General features: G+C 34.9%; 1 protein-coding gene across 6 annotated transcripts in view; it reads left to right on the forward strand.

The window, feature by feature from the left end:
• AKAP6 (A-kinase anchoring protein 6) overlaps positions 1–21,935 on the forward strand; it is a 210,651-nt gene that overhangs the window by 117,316 nt on the left and 71,400 nt on the right. For all 6 annotated transcript variants that reach the window (XM_041421063.1, XM_041421416.1, XM_041421326.1 and 3 more), the window contains 2 exons: positions 11,140–11,288; positions 17,259–17,379. In XM_041421063.1, the coding sequence (XP_041276997.1) occupies positions 11,140–11,288; positions 17,259–17,379 (270 nt within the window). The remainder of the gene's footprint in view (positions 1–11,139; positions 11,289–17,258; positions 17,380–21,935) is intronic.

A 21,935-nucleotide genomic window follows, 5' to 3' on the forward strand; every position in this document is an offset into this window, starting at 1 on the left:
CATGTAATGCAAAAGTACCTCTAAAAGCATAATTCCTATGTGGTATCTGTGGAAACAGATTACTACAAAGTTAGTTTTCAACCATGCTCAGCAAAGAGGACCTGGAACACAAGGTTACTTGTGTAGCTATACTCTCTCACCTGTGCCTATCTATTTCCTGCTAAAAATACCCTTAGGCTTTAGACCATTCCACTACATGGGTCCTGACTTCTCTGTGTAATAGATTTCCTGTGCCTATTAATAAAATCTCTAATATAACCTTCCATTGTAACACTCAAGCTTAATGCCTCCATTTTAATTAATGCTGTGGCAAAAGCAAAAAAAAAAAAAAATTCACAGTATCAGTTAATCTGTTTAAGAAATTTGTGAGATTATAATAAAACCTTTTTACCAAACTGCATTTAAAATATTTATTTTAAAATATGTCAATAACCCTTGACTTACCCATTTGTGGCCTCTCTTAGGTCTAGATTAATCAGTGTGTAATGATTCTTGTTGATATTTTCACTTCTATGGAGCCTGTGTCCCACACCATTTTGTAAGGTCATTGGATGGTTTAGAACTCATGCTTGTTTTTGTCTCTGAAAACAGATTACATTCTATTGTAGTCTGAGTTCCCAGGATTCCCATGTAGTAATATTCAACTTCTTTAACAGTTTAATGTAAAAATGTAATTTACTGCCTTGTTTATGTTTACTGGAAATGTGCATCTTTTCATTAAAGCTTTCCCTTGACTTATTTTTTGTAGTAATTGAACTTTAGGTTCCTTGAGTCACTATGCATCTTTTAACTGCAGAAAAGTCACATTTTCATGGGTCAGGTGTTAAACTGAAAAGATGCAGCAGATATGATTATTATACTGTGCTATGTTATTGTAATTTCAGTTAGACTTCCTAATGTTTGAAGGAAAAAAAAAATCTGTAAGTGTATAGTCACGTGAACATTTGTTACACACGTACGTCACCTTTGGACATTATAACTTGATAAAGGTGATTTTGCTATTTTTCAATCTATTTCCTTTTAATTTTGAAGCAAAAATATTTGTTCATATCCATTTAAACAGCTCTCTAAACTTTAATAAAATAGCTAAATGTCCTCTTTTTGTTGGACTCTCAGTAACACAGAGCTCTGTCATAATAAATCTTGCATTAATGTGGCAATTTTAACTACATTCTAAATGAGAAACAATACAGCACCAAACAGGCAGAATCTCATGTAATGGTCATGTCTTTGATGAAAATCTGTTGAAATCATTGTATTTACAAGATTACTGAGATAAGGTCTCTCTGGGTATTAGCTGGCCCAAAGGCACTTAGCCAATTAAAGCTATTCGAAAAAAATGAAAGCAATCCAACCTGAAGCTTTCTAAAAGGAATCTTTAACACCATTTACTTCTCTTGTATAGGGACTATAATACAGCACTTCCGATATCTTGAGCATGCTTCATTTGGTTTTATGTAGCTGGAGTGTTTTTCTAAGTATGAGACAAAAAAAAGTTTAATTTGTTGTTTAAATTACAGAATAAAATTACTTAGAAAGCAAGCAATAATAACTGAACAAGCAGTGCTAGACTATCGTATTAGAGAACAAGGAAGAAGGTGGCTATGCAAATTTGGATGGATTTTTATTAACGGTGATTTGAAAGACAGACCTGTAAAATTCTTATTCTTGCATTTTGGCGTTCATACTCCTGGAATGTTTTCTTTATAAGTTAAGAGCTCGGGTGCTTTAGCCAAATCAGCTGTGCAGGTTTGGCCTCTGGAGTCATGACAAGCTTGTAACGGAGGCCTTGACAAAGACTAAAGCTACAAGTACACAGAATGCAGTCTGTTATACTGTGGCATTTTCAACAAAAATGGAAATAGAATGTTGGTGAAGTCACGTTAGACATGGACTAGATAGAATAAGTAGTTTATTTTTTGAAAGGTTCATGTACAGTCTTTGCTCTGGAAAAATTCCCTTATACACTGTGGAAAGCTTACCTAAATAAAGGAGCTAAGGAATTTGAGTACTGGATATTGGCTTTACTTTTAAAGTTATTTTTGGAACTTTGATACATATAACATAGATGTGAATCAAAATCTACCTTAAACTCCTGAGAGAAAAGTTTTCCACTGTATTTTGTCTTGTTAAAGCTATATAGTGTTATCACATTGGAATTGTTGTCAAATTAAGGTGTCTGACATGTTTCCGAAAAGGCAACATTCACCAAAAAAGGGCATCTTTTATTGTTAGAAAAAGATAAGTCTTTTTGTACCATTTTGGGCTTTAATTATTCTGCTACTTTTTTTTAGCCTTGAACAGTCTCTCTACCTGAGTGGATCTTATCTTAATATTTTATATGTCTATATAAACATGCTATTAAAAAAATAATTTTGTCACATCTGGTTTTACTGCATGTTGCTGCATGTCTCTAGAGGCATACAGAATTTTTATTTTCAAGCAAATTTATATTAGTTACAGTCTCCAGCTGTTTTAGATCTAGAATCATTTCCTGTTGGTACAGTTTCCAGGACAATTCCCTTTTTTTCTTCTCAAAAGAATGAGAAATTTAATTTAGCAAAGACATCCTATAATTGCCTTTGTATCTAGCAAGGTATCTAGCAATCTAAATATTTTATTTAAAACATCTGTCTACATAATATCATATGACTACACAAACCTATATCAGCCTTCTGAAAGACAGCTGCTGCCACTTTCATTTCATTTATAAGAGACCAACAAAATTGCTCAACATAAAGCCCGTCAGCCACTGAGTCATATATAAAAAAATTTTGCAAGATGAAAAATTGCTTGCATTTACAGTTCTTGTAAAACTAATCTAGGTCTCTTACAAATTTAGAAGCATCGTTTTTCCTTTTCCCTGTTCTCTTACCCCCACCCCAGTCACTATGGAAACATAGGAGCTTTACATACACTTTTTTTATAAACTCATTTTTATTGAGATTGAAGGCCCATTTCTTTTAAAGATGAAATGCAAACTAAAGTCATATCTTAATTGCCCGCTTGTGGGATCTCTTTATCTCCTGCTATCTTCATTTTCACAAACATTTGGTCTGCATTATATTGGTTAGAATTTTCATGCAGTTTTATAGAAAATATATAGGGAAAGTGATTATGTCAATATAGATCTTTATCTGTTTTGTGCTACTAAGCTTTACCTTGCAGTGATTGTAAACTGTTCCTTTTTATGAAGCAACTCATACTGAAAATAAAATATTTAATGGATAGTTTCAATATAGGCACAGCAGCTATCCTAGAAAAATGGACATAGGCATTTTAAAGTATGTCTAAATAAGACAAGTTTACCTTTTTCCAGGGAAGTAATATTCAAAATATTCCTTTTTGGAGAACTAAGAGTATGAAAGGAAAATGTTTATGGTTCCCTACTGGCACACAGTTATGATTGACAGGAAAAACCAACATGAATGCCACATGAGACATCTTGTTCAGGAACTTTCAGGAGGGTAGTAAATTGGTGTTGGCACAAACACAAAAAAAATAAAATGACTTGATTCAGCAGTTTTCAATTCTAAATCCCCAGGCTCGAAAGAAAGAAGTAAATATTCATCAAATGATCAAAATTTATATTGATTTTTATTCTGCATTAGCAGCTCAAAGTCAAGATTCTTGACAGGGTGGATGTTGGTTTGAATGATTCTCTTTGAAATAAGGATACAGGCACTGGGCTGAGTGCTACTGTGCATTCCTGAACCATAGGAAAAGACTATTAGAACCCTAGGAAGCTAAATTTTTTAAAGAATAGTATAAAAGCATGCTTGTTCTGTACTGTTTTGATAACTAAATTGTTGTTATTAGTATGTAAAGTGATTCTTGTTGTTCCTCCTTTACTCCATCCTTTCCATTATCATCTAAGGACAAATTTTTTTATGGTATTTCAAAGGAAATGGCACTTCATGTACTGTAGTAACAGAGTTAATGTCAGTGCTTCCCAAAAGAACTGCGTTAGAGTGCTAGTCTGGCAGAAAAAAAGAAGCAAAGATTGTAGCTGCACATTATACATCTGTAATTTTGCAGTTTGTGCTAGGGAGTAAATAAAGATCTGGGGGAGGGGATTGGGGAAGGAGGGTGGAAATCCAGGGAAGGAGAATGTGAGTGTGGATGCAGCACTGAAACACAAGTGTGATGACTGTGATTGCCGAGCTGTGAGATTTAATGAGAAAACCTGTATTAGAGTGAAGTAGAAAATCATAACCATCACCTCTAGACTATAGGAGTATAATTGGATCTCAGCACCAGCAAAAGTGAATAAGTTAGTGACATTTTTAACAAACTTAAATATATTGAGAATAAGAGGAGAAGTTATCTTGATTACTGTACTGTTGCAGTATACTTTTTTTTAAGTTTCTCAGCTTGCGCTAAAGAGATTCATTGTCATAAAATGAAGGAAAATAGCGTGTTTTTGTGAGGGGATTGAATAAGAAGCAAAGTAAGGCAGAAATACTATAACTATCACAGTATTAACAAATTTCCCAAATGTCCTAGGTGCTTATAATTCAGTAAACATCTTTAACAGCATAGCTTTAAAATTAAATTTTACAAACATTATGGGTAATGCTTTAATAGTATGCAAATTGCAATGAAGTCAGCAGCAGCAAAGCTGACCTCTTAGCAATACAGATATTTTATGTTTAAAACAGTTATCTTTTTACAGTTCCCCTCTACCTCAGAAAGTGTCAGGTGCGTCAAGAGGCTCCTCATCAGAGGAGCATAAATAAACTCAAAGGAGCAGCAGGCTGTGCCTGATTTTTATACACAGCAAGGCAGTTGCGCAAATCAACATATTAAGCTATATGTTTTGTCATTGCTAGAATAATTACTAATATTTTTGCTAAAACTCATCTGGATAAATGGATAGGGAAAGTAATGTGAAGGGAAAAATACTTAGCCTGTATTTCCCTGCTATTTTTAAATAAATTAATTTACATTAGTTGACATATCCTCCTTCAGAGTCTGACTATTCTTGCATAATTGTGCAGTGGAGACAGACTAGTGTTCATATTGTACAATTTTATGTTATTAATAGTTCAATATCTAAAAAGCTGATAAATCCCAGTAATTTCTCCCTGTAGGAGGAAAAAATTGTGTAGTAAGAAAACATTCACATCTCTAGGGGTAACATAACATCAAATAGACTACCAAGGCATGGAAAGAATCTTCTTCAATTTCAGAACAAGTTAAATAAGCATTCAGTGAGTGTCTTTGAGGAACACAGTGTAGGAGTTTTGACTTCAGAATGTTTGACACTATTGAACCTCTCAAAATATTTGACTCAAAACATTGAATCAAAAGAAGATTTTAGGTCAAAACTTCTGCAGTTTTGTGAGTTGATGTGTCTAGGAAATTTTGGAACTAGTTATTAAGTACACATATATTTTTAATTATTAGGTTAATAAACATGTAGTATTTCTCAAGCATCTAGAAGTTTAAAATGGACTTAGTAGGGGAAAAAAATAAGCTGTTTTATAAGAATTTGACTGTTTGGGTTTACAGTTGTTGTGGCATTTGAAGAGGTGTCACTGAAGGAGAGGGAAGGCATATGGCAGCTACAAAGAAATACACTCTATTATGTTGATGGGTTTGGCTGGATCTGCATCCTTGTTAATTTGTGTCTTCCACATGTCTTTAGCAAACACTGTTCTGTCATCCCAGCCCTTTGCATTGTTAGAGCAAGCCTGTTCCCCACCTGGCCCCCAATTATTAGACTCTCTGTCACTCTCTTTCTGCAGGCTGGAGATGCAGACCTGCAAGACAAGAAAAGTAGAAAAGGGTCCCAGCCTTTATACAATTTCCTGTCTTATGAGAACTTTTTTTCACCTGGCAATTTTGGGATACTGTTGTCAGAACCTATTCATTAATCTCTGGAGAGGTTAATTCTTTCATCCTTTTCTTCAATGCTTTTTGATATTTATGATGTAGGGAACTTCCCTGTGTTTATAACTGAGATCTGTATAATGCACAGGGCATGCCATGCTCTTGTGTTGTGTTTAATGTTACCCTCAATAGAATGAGAGGCAGGTGAATAGTCAGGAATAAAGACTCAAGAGGTGCAGATTTTAAATTAGCAGTATGATCATTGCATCTTCATGGATGTGGTCAGACAATGCTGCTAAGGCCACACTACTGTTAGCATTTGCATTCCCCAGTCCTGAAGTCACAGGTCATTGATTTCTGAAAGCCAAGAGAAACCCTGCAAAAAGGTGTTGCTCTTATTTTGTAGGCTTCCCCCAACCCCTCCTCCCATAATTTCTGATGGCTCTGAGAATTGCCTGAAGTTCTTCTTGCTATAACACAGCCCTACCTATCTAAAATTTTATTTTATAGTGTAAAGATAGACCTGTGCTGTTACTTAAACTCTACATGGAGTTCAAGTACCTTAATATGAACAAATGTTGTTGTCTTGTAATTTTGCTCATTCTGTGTGGCAGTTTCACATTGTTGTGATGGTTTCAGCACACTGAAAAATGAAGCAATAACATTATTCTTGATATAAAAACATTTCTGAGATTTATGACAATAGAAACACTTAGCTAAGATTTTAACTGGTAACAAGCATGCCCTGATTAACAGAATTAATTTCCTGCATGATCAAAACACAGTGTGTCCCTTTTAATAGGACTCTTAAATATTCAGCGCAAAGTAAACATATTTCATGATAACAGGATTTTTAAAAAAAAATTTGATTCAGTTCTGAAGAGAGTGTGCAAGATGAATAGTCAAGGAAGCCAAAAGAAGGAAGAGGAACAAACTAAGAAAGTATTCGATAGCAGCAAGGTCTCTGTTTTAATTATGCAGAGAAGGGGGGGAAATCAAATGCCTAAACTTAGGGTAGAAGCAGTCACTTGAAGTCCAAGAAGCCCAATGCTGCCAAATGATGGCCTAGTGATCTTCAAGGCATTTCCAACCTAAATGTTCCTATTATTCTGTTACACAATGCCTTTTAAAATGCTGGTGTGATTTCTTAAAAGTATTCCTTCTACCTTAGGTGTTTTCTTCAATAGAAGACCTGTTGGCTGGTTGTAGGGATGGCATGATGGATGATCAAGTCTGTCTGTATAGTTTTTGGACAAACTGTTGCCTGCCAAAGAATGCTTTCTATAATCTACATCTTCATGGAAGATATTCTGAGCCATATAATTCTCAACATAATTTTATTCGGTAGCTGTACTGTGACAGAGCCAGGGTCTTTTTTGGCTTCTGTAATAAAGCCTTCTAATAAATACATGGACAAGTATTCAGAATATTGTCAGAAGAAAATGCTTGAGTATTTAAGTACATAAATGCTACTCTTATCAACTTAATTCTGTAAAGAAATTATTCTCAGTTTTAAATCTCAAGAAATTTCACCAATTGCAGATATACAGAGTGACAAGCTGGAATGTGCATCCTTTTAAAAAGGGACATCTGAGCTTGCAGTTCTTTAAAATATACATATGGGTGAGTATTCTAAGTCTACATGCTCCCTGGGGCCATCTGACCACCTCCTCATTGGCAGAAACTGGATTGTGTGCTTTAATTTCAGAGGCTGTTCTTTTTCAATTTAAGTTCAGATAATGGCAGAGGAATGAAATGTGTCTGTATTTTTTATATAATTCTCACTAATTACAGTGTAGTGTGGCAGAAGTAAAGTTTCTCTACAGAACTGTAGGAAAAGGGTAATGCAAGATAGAATACTTTCATCATTTATATATAACTGAATGTATTTTATATAATTTGTGTATCTAAAACACAGAATTATTTGCCTACAGTAACATGGTTCATAACAAATCACTTGTGCTCCCTGGAAGACACTGTCTGAAAATACTTTCCTTTCAACACCAAATCAATGATATTTATTCTAGTGAATTCCAAAATAATAATAATAATAATAAAAAACTGCGGCAGAAAATCACTAGCTCTGAGTTCAAATCTCCAATTTACATTGGTGTAAGTTTTGAGTCTCTTGTTTGACACATTATGCAATATAACCTTTCAGTCTCCTTCCTCCTACAGTATGAGTCATTATCCCTTGTCTTTCTCCATTTCAGACTAAGGTCATTCCAACACGTAGGTCTAACAAGAAATGCAATGTATTTTCATTGATTTGTATTGTCACTGATTACTCCTTCATGTTATTTAGTGATCTGTATAGTAAAGGACGTTTTATGTTGTCATGCAAAGCCAGACTTAAGGAACAGATTTGTACCCCAGGCTCTCCCAAATTATTTGTAAGTTCTTGGTTTTTAGAAATGAGCTTTAGAAAATAGCATTGAAATTATTTACCACTATTAATCAATCACTAGAACTGAGTGTTAGGCACTAGTCTAGATTTTTTTTCACTTTTTTACCAAACTGCAGTTTTTTCATAGTCTTGTCCAGAGACTGGTTCCTTCAGGCTCAGGAAAATGAGAGAATTTTGTCATTCGATTATTGGAAATATTTAAGTTTAATTTACAACAGAATATTTTAAAATTCATTCTATCCTAGTAGGTAGGAAATCTCTAGAAGTGTGTAACAAGACTGTCATCAGCATCTTCATTATGTTTTTATTGCAAAAATGGTCACTTAGAAGAGGACCATGAAGTGGAAAACTACTGCTGTGTATAATTACTCGCCAATTTTGTCCTTAGTTTTCAATTTTTCACATATTCAGATGTACTACATCCTCAAAAAAAAAAAAAAAAAGAGAAGGAACTGAATTTCTATTCTAAGATGGGGCACTAGGAGTAAGCAAATTATTACCTCCCACCCAATTTCTATTAGCAATATTTGGGACTGTGCATATCCCAATAGATTTTTGAGGGTTTGCTAGATATCTGTGTCCATAAAAGTATGTTTGTTGTAGAGAATGTTCTTGAAGTTTGTGTTATGTAATGAAAATTGTATGTAGGGCAATCTGAAAATACACACAATGTAGGTTCAAATGTAAATCAAGTAGCTTTTCTATATTTGATTAGGAATTTTTAAAGTTGTTACTTTTTTCTCCCAGAATATTGCAAAACTAGTTCTTCATTACCACTAAAGATTTTAAGTAGAAAATAAACTGCAGTAGGTTGATTGCTTATCTGTGCTCTGTGTTTTTTCCTACATTGTGCCTTGTACCTGTTAGCTCAGATTGTGTAAAATGTATTTTTTTGAGACTTAAACTGATCAATACCTACTCAAGGTCTTCAAAGCCTCTTTGGATTTGCAGTTGATATCAGTATAACAGAGACAAAAAAAAAAAAGCTTAAGTGCAACAGTGAGATAGATGAATACATAGAGAAAAGAAATCAGAGAGATCCATCTGAAACTCTGTGCTGTCTGAGTTTGAGTTGCTATAATTGTTCACGAACGTTGAAGATAGAAATTGAGTTTAAAAATAAAAATACTTGATTTATAGAGAGATCATATTTCTGAACTGAAAGAACTGAGTTGTATTCAGGCTTCATAGGGTATGATGTTGATGGAGTTCATAATCCTTAGTATAAGAGGGCCTTATAGCTGCAAGGAAGAAATAGTGAATTCTTATTTATCCCTCTTCATATATTTACTTGCCCTTTACATCCTGCTTTTCCTTTCCCCCACTGTTCTATTTAATTGTTCTTTTTCTTCTCCCATTTTCCATATTCATTATTGGTTTGCCTACAAATATTTTGCAAGTGAACAGGGTATGACCAAACTGTGAAAAGTTTTTTTCTTTTTTTTCTTTTTTTTTTTTCTTTTTTAATGCTGGTTTGTTTTATTGTTTCTCAAAAACATATTGGGATTTATTGAAAAACATAACTAATTTCACTGTAAGAAGCAGCTGAGAGAGAAAGCTATAAAAGTTTGAATGAGAAATTTTAAGAGGAAATGGAATTTCCAAATAACTTACATTACTTTTCAGCAAAAATTACACCAAGGCAAGGCCGAAACAAATATAGAAACTGTTATTGCCACTAGCTTATAAAGACATTCCAGCCTTCTTTCAGACTTTCCCTACTGACATTCTTCAGTGCCTGTTTCCCTTCACTTGCTTGCATTTTTCTTACATTTTACAGACTGCCCTTCTCTCTAGCCCTTTCACTACTTTCTCTTTATGGCTTCTGTTGTTCCACAGATTGGTAACTCTGCTGTGCTGTCAGCAAACAAATAAACTCTTTACTTCCCTGCCTCCCACAGCAGAAAATACAGGAGAGTCCTTATACAAAATTTCCTCCATGCCGTTTGCATTTACTTGCCATAGCACCAAATAGTTAAGCAGGTATTCCACTCCTAATGGAAATAGCAGTATGTAGTTACACAAAAGTAGCGGTTTTTGAAGTCTTATCAGAATTTGTAATGTGTTTTTCTTTCAATGAAGTATATTAAAAGAAAACAATGGCATATTGGCCCCAAAGTGCTTTTGAACTTACTCTACGCTCTGTTCTTTCTGCTGTTTCTGGGGGCAAGTGTGGCCAACAGCAGATTTTATCCTTGTGTCATCTGGTTCTCTGAGCCTCAGAAGAATACTGATCACCACAGCTGCAATAAATAAAGTGTCTATTCAATAAGTTATGATGCCAAATATTATTCCACATTCTTCTGGACAGGCACAGGCTGATGGAAAACAGCACATGTCACTTACTGCCTTTTTCCTTGCAATTAAAGTTGCTGAGTAATCAGTCTGTACCACCTACAGAAAAGGAAAATGTGAATAATGCCAATCTGCTTGGGTTTGTTTACAATTACTATTTGAAGGAAAAGTACCAATAGCAATACAGCTTTCATTAATTATGAAGCACAGACAGTGGGTTAACAACATAAATCCTGATGTCTGTAAGAAATATAACTTTATGTGTCTACCTGTTCTATCACAGTGCTTGGTTTCTAATATCTTTTTTATTCATGTCCAGACATTTTTATTCAGCATTTGATTGGATATACACCCCATGGAATATATAACACATTCTCTGATAGAAACTTCAATAGTTCATTTCTAGCATTTAGGATTATGCTGTAGTTCTTCTCTGACTTAATGGTTCAGCCTTTTTCACTATCACAAGGAGAAAACTAATGGTGTGAAAAGTTTGGTTAAAACTGTTTCAGTCCAAAAATACTTGTTTTACATGTATTCTTTCTGAATTATTTTTTTAATGTTCTGTTTTGTTTTTTCCCCTCTTTGTTTTCTTTTTCTAGGCTGAGGTTCAGCTATGCTATCTGGAAGCACAAAGAGATGCTGTTGAACAGATGTCCTTAAAACTGTACAGTGAGCAGTACAACAGTAGTAGCAAGCGAAAGGAAGAGTTTGCTGATATGTCAAAAGTTCACACAGTGGGAAGTAATGGGTAGGGAACTATTCTTTTTGTTGTTTTATTCTCACTGATCTGTTTTGGATTTTTTTACGCGATATACTTTTTCTTACTACTAGTTAACCAGGATTTTTCTTCCTAGGCCAAGAGGCAGGGAAAAACTGTTTCTATTGCTCTCTTCTTTTTTTAATTATAAGGATGCAAAAATTATGGGTTCTGGATAATTTATCCAAATTATGGTTTGTTCACAGGAACACCTATTATCTAATAGTAAACTGCTGCCTGGATTTAAAAAAAAAAATTGTGTCCTTTTTCTTTAGGCTTTTCTTCTCCAGCAGCTTCATATTATTTGATTTCTTAACATCTTCCAAGGAAGAATCTTGATAATGTAATCGTATCTCTGCAAGACATCTATAATCATTGTTCTCCTGGTGACTAAGAAATATGAATATGAAGCCATTCAATTGTAGTTCAAACATCCAGGTTTTTATATTTCAAGAAAGCACTTATTTTAACTGTTTTCCTTTTTATTTAGACTGTTTTTTCTCTACTTGATTTTTCTTTTCATTAATGTTAGTGCACATATATACACGTGTATATCAGATTTAAAAGTGTGCATTCAAAAGCATTGTTTCTTAATATTTTGAACAAATTAATCACTGGAATATGCTAAAATGCTCTCTTTTTCACAATCAAGGAAACTTGTAGTTCTGGAAGAAGACTTTTTCTTTAAGGTCTTCTGAAAACCATATCTTCCAACTTCAAGTGCCCCAAAATGAACATAGAAAAAACTACCTCTGGGATCATAACAGTGTAGGCCAAAAGCAGGTCAAAGGACCCATCTAGTGCTCATTGTTTGGGGATGCCCTCATCCTGATGGAAGTTTCATTGTAACTGGCAAGTAGCATAGAACTTTTGCCTGCAGTTTCCTAGGCAAGAAAAGTCATTGACAAAGGTGTTCATAACTTCTTTATCTTCAGAACTTCCCTTTCCAATTTTTAGCTCAATGTTCAGGTCTTGGAAACACAGTTTTATTAAATTACCAACTGTAAAGACAAATGAGCCTTGTAAACATCCCCTCTTATTATACAGAAAGATGGCTGTTTTAGAAAAGTTGATGTGGGCTAATTATGTAGGATTACTGAGATCTTGATTACATATGCAGAAATCTGTCAGATTCTCAAACACGCCAGCACAGCTAGTGCCAGCCATAAAAATAATTTGTTCAGAATTGGTGTGTATATGTATATAAATGTACACTGAGGGCTACATGTTCAATACCAGCTTCAAATTTTGCAGCCGTCACTGAATGTGAGCAAGGCTTAAGGTTGGAATATTGAGGAGGATGTAAGACACATCAACAGACACTTGATTTTCCTGAGGGGAGGGGATGTAAAGCTTTATGCTTCACAGAGAAATCCAGTTTGTGACTCTACACACCATATGTGATAATCAAGTAGTTTCTTAAATGCACTTGTTTTCTCTTGTAATTATATGCTTTGAACTGGAAATGATCATCTGCTCGTATTTCAAACCTTTTAGTGTTGTGGATGATCATCTGCTAGTATTTCAAACCTTTTTAGTGTTGTGGCCGCCCTTCTGGGCCCGTAAGGCCATCTCAGACCTTAGAGGTTCAACAGTGACTTCAGGGGCCAAAGGGCTGGAATCAGACCAGGACAATATCACTTATTCAGGCATTGTAGAAACTAGTGGGGACTAAATTCAGCTGGAAGACTTTTAGTTGAATCCGTCTGAAGTGCTGTGTGGAAAAAAAATGGGAATTCCTTTCAGCTATTTAAAAATATAATTGGTGCAACATTTCCTTACTGCATGAAAACCATGGACAGAAACTCCACAGCAGCATGACCAAACTGGAGACCAAGATGTCTACAGAGAAGGGGCCATTTGCACAATTTAGGGTATCTATCAATTTGCTGCTGTGGAAGTTTGATCTAGGAAAAAGAAGAATGTCTACAGGGAGAACAAGAGCTATTTTAAACAAATTTTTTATATGATATGTGCGTGTGTGTATGTGTGTGTGTAGGAGATTTGGGAGATGACTTTGTGCAGGAACTAGCTAAACTGAGATAGGTAGCGTAGTATTTGCAGAATAGTGTGATTTTAGTGGGTGTGTAAGGAACCAGAGATTTCCTGCAAAACAGTAATCTTGTTAAAACAGCAATAGAGAAGGTTTTTGTGTATTAGCATGAAAATGGCCAAAGTGACAAAGAGAAAAGAATGAGTATCCACTACAGGAGAGCAGCAGCTAGCCAGGAGGTAAGAGGTACCCCAGAGTAGTTTAGGGCAGGTGCAAAATGTTGTGGCAAATCTGGCTGGAAATACTGTATCCCCTCAAAACTGGAGATGAGTGTATTCAGGTCCTGTTGGGAGATATGGACAGCACCATTTCATAGCATGAAAGCCAGATCCTAAGATCCTGTCATCAGTGGGTATTGGGCCTTTATGCATGAGAGAAATGCATTAGAGGGGGCTTTTACTATGTGCTGAACATAGGGAAGTTTTAAAACTATTAAGGTTATAACTTGAATTCTCCTATATCTCCCTAATAAAAACATTAGTTTTTATTGAAAAAGAGTGAAAAGAGTTCCATAAAATTATGACCCGGAAACTTGAAGGGACATTTTGTGCGGCTGAATTTTTTGGTGGATGTACCATTGTGTTTACTTCTAAATGCCATGTAAGTTATGCCATCAAAGAAATACTACAAACTGGAAGTGCATGTTAAACATGGGGAAAAAGGCTGATGGAAATAGCTTCACATTCCTTTTTATTTATTAATGCCACAGACGAACTGGTTTTCTCATGAGAAAGGTGCTCATGAATTTTCATTCAAAATAATAAATTGGTGTCCACATTTTAAGAAATATGTTTAGGGTTCAAGGGATTAGACATGCAACTCTGCATATCTGATTCCTGGTTTACTGAGACAAAATATACTTCTTAATGTAATTTTAGTTATTACATAGCTAATGGTTTTAGCTTATTAGCCAACAAACTTCATCAAGGAAGCAGTTTTTACCTGCCCTTTAACTAGTATCATAGCATTTTTGTTGGCAGTCTTTGGGTACTTTTAATAGAGGATTTTTTTCTTTTTCAATAAACAGAAGAACTAATTTATTCATTTTTTAGTGTTTGGTGAATTCATATAATCAACCAAAATTGGATTTGTTCTATGATAATTGCATCTTTGACACACATCAGTATTTCAGAAGTCTTGCCTTCCCTGGTTCTGCCTGTTGTGATATAAAAGAAAGATCTGCTAAGCTCAGGAAGAGTAGATTCTGAATAAAAAAGAAATACTAAATATACCCCAGAAGTACTGGCAGATATGTTTCAATCTTAATCTCTGTCCAGTCCTACAATTTCTTGATTTTTTTGAATATCTTTTTAGCAGCTTAGTAACTTGCATCCTCTTCCAAACAGTAATTTAGTAGTGATCACTAAATTCATTCCTTTAGATGCAAGATATTAATTTTTAAAAATCTGTTTTAAAAAATATGTATCAGAGATATTCTAAAACTATTGAAAGTATTGAAAACATATTAAAAAAATATTGATGATGCTCTGTAGGCTGACTTCGCTATCTTCAGGCTCAGGCAAATAACTGCCATAGACAGTTGCTTAAAAACACTCCTATATGACTTGACTTTACTTCAGAAAACAAGAAAAAACAATAAAAACCAAAATAGACCAAAAAAACAAACAAACAAAAAAAAAAAAAAAAAAAACCCAAAACCCAACCCCCACCCCAACCCAAAAACAAAAAACCCAAAAAAACCCCAACCAACCAATAAAAAATAAAAGCACTTAAAAAAAAGAAAAAAAAAAGAATAAGTACAGTATGTAATCTATGGGGAAGAAAACCAAAACCAAATATCTTTTGTCTTGTATCCCTTCCTGGGCTTTTTCCAGTGAATCCTGTTTCTCTCCCTCTTGGTTTTGGGTTGAGTTTCTGTTTAGAACATTACTTTGAAATCAAAATATTCAGCTGTTTTCTAGTGCTTATCTGTATTGTATAAAGGTCAGAGAAAAGTGTGTTTCTGTTCCTTTAAAGGCTTGATTCATTTCAATATACAAATAAGTGGACCAGTTTGAACTGTAGGTAAGACATGGATCTTTAGACGCAAAGCAGATGTTTGGACCCAGCACATCTTCTGCCTATTACAGAAAAATCCAAGTCCACTTCCTATTGTATTTTCCAAGGGCATCCCATGCCATTCTGTATGTAGGCTTTGTTTCACATCATCTTCATATATTAATTTAGGATTTTCACTGGTACAAACCATCCAAGTCCAACTGAATCTGCACCAATTTACAGGTTATGAAATCTAATATCTTGTCTTTTAGAACATATGTTTTAATAACTGCCTGTCAGTTTTATGTCTTTGAATAATATTTGGATAAGATGGAAGAGAAGAAAAAGAGCAGGAGGTACTGAAGATGCGGAATGGTAATACTGCTTTCTGAGGAAGGGATGAAGATTCAGTAACACTGCCAAATATACAATTCAAAATGGAGTTCAGTTTTATTTTAGTTTCCACATGATATCTGAGTCAAATACCTCCTGAAACAGGAAAAAAGCCCTGAACTCCAAATGAGACTTATATTTCAATAATAGTAACCTGACCTTTTGTGCTTGCTCTTCTTTCTTTATGGTAACACTGCTTACCTTCTCAGGACAGCAAGCAGTTTTAAGTAAGTGCGTCTCATAAATTATTAAGTAAAAGTATACTAAGTACAGTGGATTAAACTAGAGGGTTACTTCAGAAGCAGGAATCAGTGCTTGTGCATTATACAATACTTTCTTTGTTGTCAATTCATTGAAAATAATACTGCAGAAGGCAAATGCTTTCTTCTCTCTTGCCTACTTTCTTGAGCAAAGACAGTTCTACTTGTCACAACTTTATCTGTAAGCTTTCAAAATTACCACACATGTGGTACTCTAGTTAATATCAAATAAAACGGCAATAGTACTAATGACATTAAAAGCATGTTTAGTTTATTGTTTCTCTGTTGAAACACTTCTTGTTTTTATAATGGAGTCACTAAAAAAGTTCTTAATAATTGGAGAAATTAGCTTTAGTGGAACATGCGCTATTCTTTGATCAGTACGGGAGTTTTTTGATACTGGCAAGGCTTTTGTTAGTTCCAATTTTGCAAATTTGAAGATCCCTTTTCAAGAGGTATCTATTTGACGAATGTGCAGTTTTTCAGCATGTACTTTCTGTCTTGCATCACAGTGTTTTAGAAGAATCTATGCTTTACTTATTCACTAGGCTTTCAATAGAGAATCACATTAATCCTTTTAAGCTCCTTATTCTAATGATTTATTTTGTTGAAAACCGTAGTGATCCTCCTTTGAATTTTAATGATTTCTGGCTATTCAAGGATTCATTGTTTTGACTTCCTGTCCTTACCTTTGTTTCTTACATGTCTGTAGGGAACACCTGTCTAATACTGTATCTGGCCTTAGTTCTCACTGGCTTACCATATTCACTCAAGCCTATCTTAAGGCGTTAAGTTGAAATGCTAGCTACTCATCCATGAAAATAAATGTAGGATATTTACTAAGATAGGCAGATAGACAGCCGAGGGATGGCTGAGTGGATTGAGTAATTTTTTGATGTAAATATTGTTTTTGTCTGAATTATATTAAGGTGATTGTTGCAAAATTTGCTCAATATAAAGCCAGCACTGTAAAAATAATTAAACAACACCTATATGGGATTTGTATTTCAAAATTTTTGAAGCAAATGCAGTATGCCAACAGTTGTCAGGATTTGGCATCAGCTGCTGAATTTAGGTCATGGCACTGGCTTAAATTGGATTTCAGTTTTCATTTTCATCCACACTGTATAAATACAGAATGTCTCTTTAGAAATATAACTTGGAAAATCATGAGTTTTCAAGAATATATTATTCTAATACAAGATTTTAACAACTACACAGTATTTATGCATAATACATTTTGTTCCTTATCTACAGCCTTTTGGACTTTGATTCAGAATACCAGGAGCTCTGGGATTGGCTGATTGACATGGAATCCATTGTGATGGACAGCCATGACCTGATGATGTCAGAGGAGCAGCAGCAGCATCTTTACAAGGTTAGCACTACTGTTACTGCTTTTACCTAGCTATAGAAGATCTGATTAGCTTGACAAGTCTTTCTCTCACAGGATATCACTGCGTTCATTGTATGTATCATGGTGTCTATTAGAATTCCCTTCCCTGTCCCCAACCTCATTTCCATCCCCTGTGCACTGACAGGCTGCAACGACATCATAATTGCAAGAAAGTTCCCTTTATCACATTCTATTTGGTGTAATTCTATAGAAGGACAAAGATTTGTCTTCAAGATGAATAGAAATAAATGAAACTGCATTAATAAATAGACTGAAACAAAATGAACGAAAAAAATGAAATGGGAACTTTTAACAAAATGTGTTTTGATTGGAGCTTTCAGCTGGATTTTTATCCACCTTTCAGACCTCATCTGGAAAGAAAGACATTTGCCTTGATTTTGGTTTGCTGCTGCCAGAATTCAGGACTCTTCCAATTTAATTTTTATTAGCTACACATAAAGTAGACATTGTCATGTTAAGTTTTCACACTCGGTTGTGATTTGAGCAATATGATTTTGAACTTGTAGGGTGAAGCTATAGGGTCAAATTCTAGCATTTATATATATATATATATGTACACGTATATAAATATGTGTGTATGTGTACGTATATGTATATGTGCATACATGCATACAGACACGTGTGGTTTCTTTTATTTGCCATTGCAGCCTTAACCCAGAAGATTTATCATTTCTTTTAGATAGATAATACTTGTAAGAACTTCCTCAGAATGTGTGACTTCATTCTAAAATTGATTCAGGCTTCACTGTGTGTCTGAGGAGCTATGGGTCTGAGGGGTGGGGGGACAAGGAGGGGCTTTCGACAGAAATATCAGGCTGCAATAAATCTTCCTCATTTAGGCAATTTTTATTGGAGTAATTCTGACAGTTGTCATCCTTGAATTGCTTTGAGCATATGGCATATTTCAAAGAGCAGATTGTGAATCATAAAAAATAAAATTAATAACTAACCACAGAATCAGCAACACTATAATGACAAGAAACAACTACCCTCTAGCTTTTTTTTATTTCTTATCAAATAGATGGTATATTCAAGGTCAAATAGAAGTTGTTCTCTTTCTTCTGTGATTGCATGATTTGATAATTTCTTAAATACAGTGATTTTTTTCTTGCTTTAGCATCCTGTTTTCTTGATAGTCTCTTTGAATTTTATTATTTCTTATTTTAGTTATTCTATTTAAAATACCCAGTAAGAAGGTGTTGTCATGTGAGCTAAAATATGTTTATAAATGCAAATATAGTTTGAATCCAAACTATTTTAGGCTCTGAGTTTCATTCACTCGCCTCCATTTCTTGTTTTGACGGTTATTTTTGCTATTGTCTTTTTCCTAACACTGTAAGTACTTCATAGACTTGATCACACATTAACTGACCTGGCCTTGGCCAGGCTCAGAAATAAACAATGTCAGAAATAAGTAAAGATTTTCTTGTGAGTCTAAAATAAGGTGTTTTGGTAGTTAGTGTCTGTCCATATAAGGCCAGCTTGTACCATGACTAATTTAACCGCTAGTTTTAGTCCTATACTAAAAATCCAAATTGATAAACGTAGATTTTATGGTAAGAATCCATCCATCAATATGAGAAGGAACAATGATTAAGCAGCCAGTTCAAGTATTTTAGATCCTATTTAGTATACTTCCTTTCTTATTTCCAAATGTAACCCCTAAAAATAATTATAGGTGGTGAGGCTGAGATAATAGTGCATGATGAGAAGAGTAAAAAAGGGCAACAATTTAATAATATGTGCAGTATAATATGGTGGAAAAATGGATAATATTATATATGCAAAATGGGAATAGTTTCTTAATATTATGAAATTCTGAACTGTGATAGGCATGACACTTCTGAAAGCAGAAGGTTTGTATGACAGAGTAGCTGACTGCAGCCTGTGCAGCAGAGGCAAACCAGCAGTGATTCCAAAGAACAGGCAGCTGATTTGTGTGCCAGGAGGTCACAGGCTACTGGACCAGATTTGAGCCCCCATGTCAAAACTGCTTATCTGGTACTTGATCACTACAAAACCACTTGAAGAAGGGTAGGAATAGGCTCCTTGCCCTCCGCAGTGAATATTCTCTGCGTTTACCTTTCTAGTAAGAGCAGCAAGCAAATTTTTAAGGAACAAACAAAAGCCTTAACTAGAGATGTGGAGTTTGCATAAGAGTTGACTGAGAAGCATCCACAAAGCAGGAGGAATGTTTGCAGGTAATATAAAAATCTTAAGTGCACTGCATTTAGAACGATCATTCTTTCCAAAAAAAACCCAAAACAAAAAACAAGAAGAAACCTCCAACACGACAGTGAACAACCTCTCAAAGTGTTGAAAGCCCGATAATTTCTGACATTTATAAGTAGACAAAGGATAACATTAGCTAATGGAATTGAGGGAACAATTCTGCACTAGCAAAGACCAGGTAAATCACTATCTCTTTACCATCCCTAATTTTAGAGATTTGCGTGACAATGAATCGTGTCCTCAAAAAGAGTATTAATAGTTTCATAAAACTGGTCTAGTAAACCTCTCTTCTAATCAGTGGTGACACCCATTTTATTCAGAGGCTTTTTCTGAGTCGTGGATGGTCGAGTGCTCATGAGCGCTGCCTGCACTTCCCAGAGAGCACAGCCGTTCTGGTCTGCAGGGACGGAAACCCGGGCAGCTATTATTACCAGAGCTCCTCAATGATGTGGGGTGTTATGAAAACACAGGTCTTGCTCTGGTTTCTCTTTATCAATTACAGCTTCAAATGTGAACCTGCTAATTGCACTCTCTGCATTTTCGTGGATTCTCCTAAAACCACAGATCTCTCTTCTCAGTTGCTGAGCTGACAAGTAATTGCGGCTCAGAGCCAGCTCAGCAAGCAGCCCCTGCCAGGGAACCTGCTGTGGTATCACTATTACCAACAGTAATCATTGCCCCTAAGGAGTCTATGAATGGGAAGGAGCAATGATGAAACAGGTAATTCAGACGGGGCAAGCATACATTAAAGCAACATAACACAATATATAAATGCTAATATTGTATATAGTAAAATGAAATATATTTTCATGGTTAGATTATTTTCACAGTATCTGTTTTCAGAGGCAATATATATTTAAGTCAACTCTCAGCTTAATTTTTTTTTCTAATATTCCAGGAACTTCACATTTTTTTTACTAGGATCCCAATTATCTCTCTTTAACTAGGTTTTATTTTGCCCTTATAATAGGAACAGCATAGCCATATTTTTTGTAATACTGAATATGAATATACTACTTTCTCTAGACTTCCTAGATTTCAGTTCATAGATTTCAAAAAAAAGAGAACATAGACCTAAATGATTTCTGCATTATAGCCCTAAACTAGCTAATGATTTTGAAAATCAGCTAGTGTTTGATAAAATGGCAGTAACAGAATGAATTGATGGTAGTTTATTTTTCCTCTAATGCTTTATCTATTAATTAAGAAAAAACTAAAAGGAGCACTTCCATGTTTTGAATTCTTACTTCTTTGTACTTCTATAACAGCTCAGTTTGATGCCAAATGTATCATGTTTATTTCATTTTAATCTTCTGCATGTGAGCCTGATTTTATAAGCTCTAAGTACACAGAACTTGCATTGACTTCAGCTGTATTCATATGCTGTTACTGGAGGATCAAACCCAAAGAATTTAAACTCTGCTAATTAGCCCTTTAGTAGGAACTTGAGTGATTCTGTACCTTGAATGTTCAAAAATGAAGCAAATCAGTATTTGCAAGAACTGTCAAGAAAAGTTAATGATAATTCTTTCCATTTTGCTCTGAAGATTAATTGCAAAACTTAATTGTGTTAGATTAAAACCCTATTTAAATAAGTACAGTATGATTGTTAGAATTGTTAGTATGTTCAGAACAAAATTAACCAAGCATTTGAAAATATCAAATAAAATAAATATTTTTTTTCTGATTACAAGCAGTGTATGGTGGTTTTAATGCAAACTGCATAAGCCGTAAGTCTTTTACTAGTAATTCTTCAGCAATGATTATGATAGATGGAAAAAGATCCATATGTAGTAGTGCAAAGATTTTGAAAGCATTTAGTTGGTCCAGCTTTTAAACAGGTTAACTGCTGAGCTCTTTCATCAAGGGGAAGTGGTCCACTGTATTAAATAACACAAAAATGCACATCAAAAACTAAGGATATATTTCAAAAAAAGTTGAGGGGGAAAAAAATCTCCCAGCAGTTTTTGTTTCCCTGCTGGAAGCTCTATGCCTGCTTGGAAGGTGCAGTTAATTTCCTCCTCTGGGTGTGCTGCTGCTCCATTGTGCCTTTCTCGCTGGCTCAGTGTGCTGTGGCCCGGAGTGGATCAAACAAACCGTGGTGAAAGTTTCCCTCATTTGCATCACTTCTAGACAGCCCTGTCGTACTCTTTGCTGACAGGAAATCACTGTCTTTGTCACCTTTTTTCAGTGATCTCCTTTTGGCAGAGATTGGCCATGTGACCAGGATTAATCACAACAACAGTTCTGGCTCAGAACTCAATGACATGTTTTCCTCAGCACTT

The sequence above is a fragment of the Onychostruthus taczanowskii genome, unplaced genomic scaffold, assembly GCF_017590055.1.
Source record: "Onychostruthus taczanowskii isolate IOZ18803 unplaced genomic scaffold, ASM1759005v1 scaffold1, whole genome shotgun sequence".
In the NCBI taxonomy this organism is placed as follows: Eukaryota; Metazoa; Chordata; class Aves; order Passeriformes; family Passeridae; genus Onychostruthus; species Onychostruthus taczanowskii.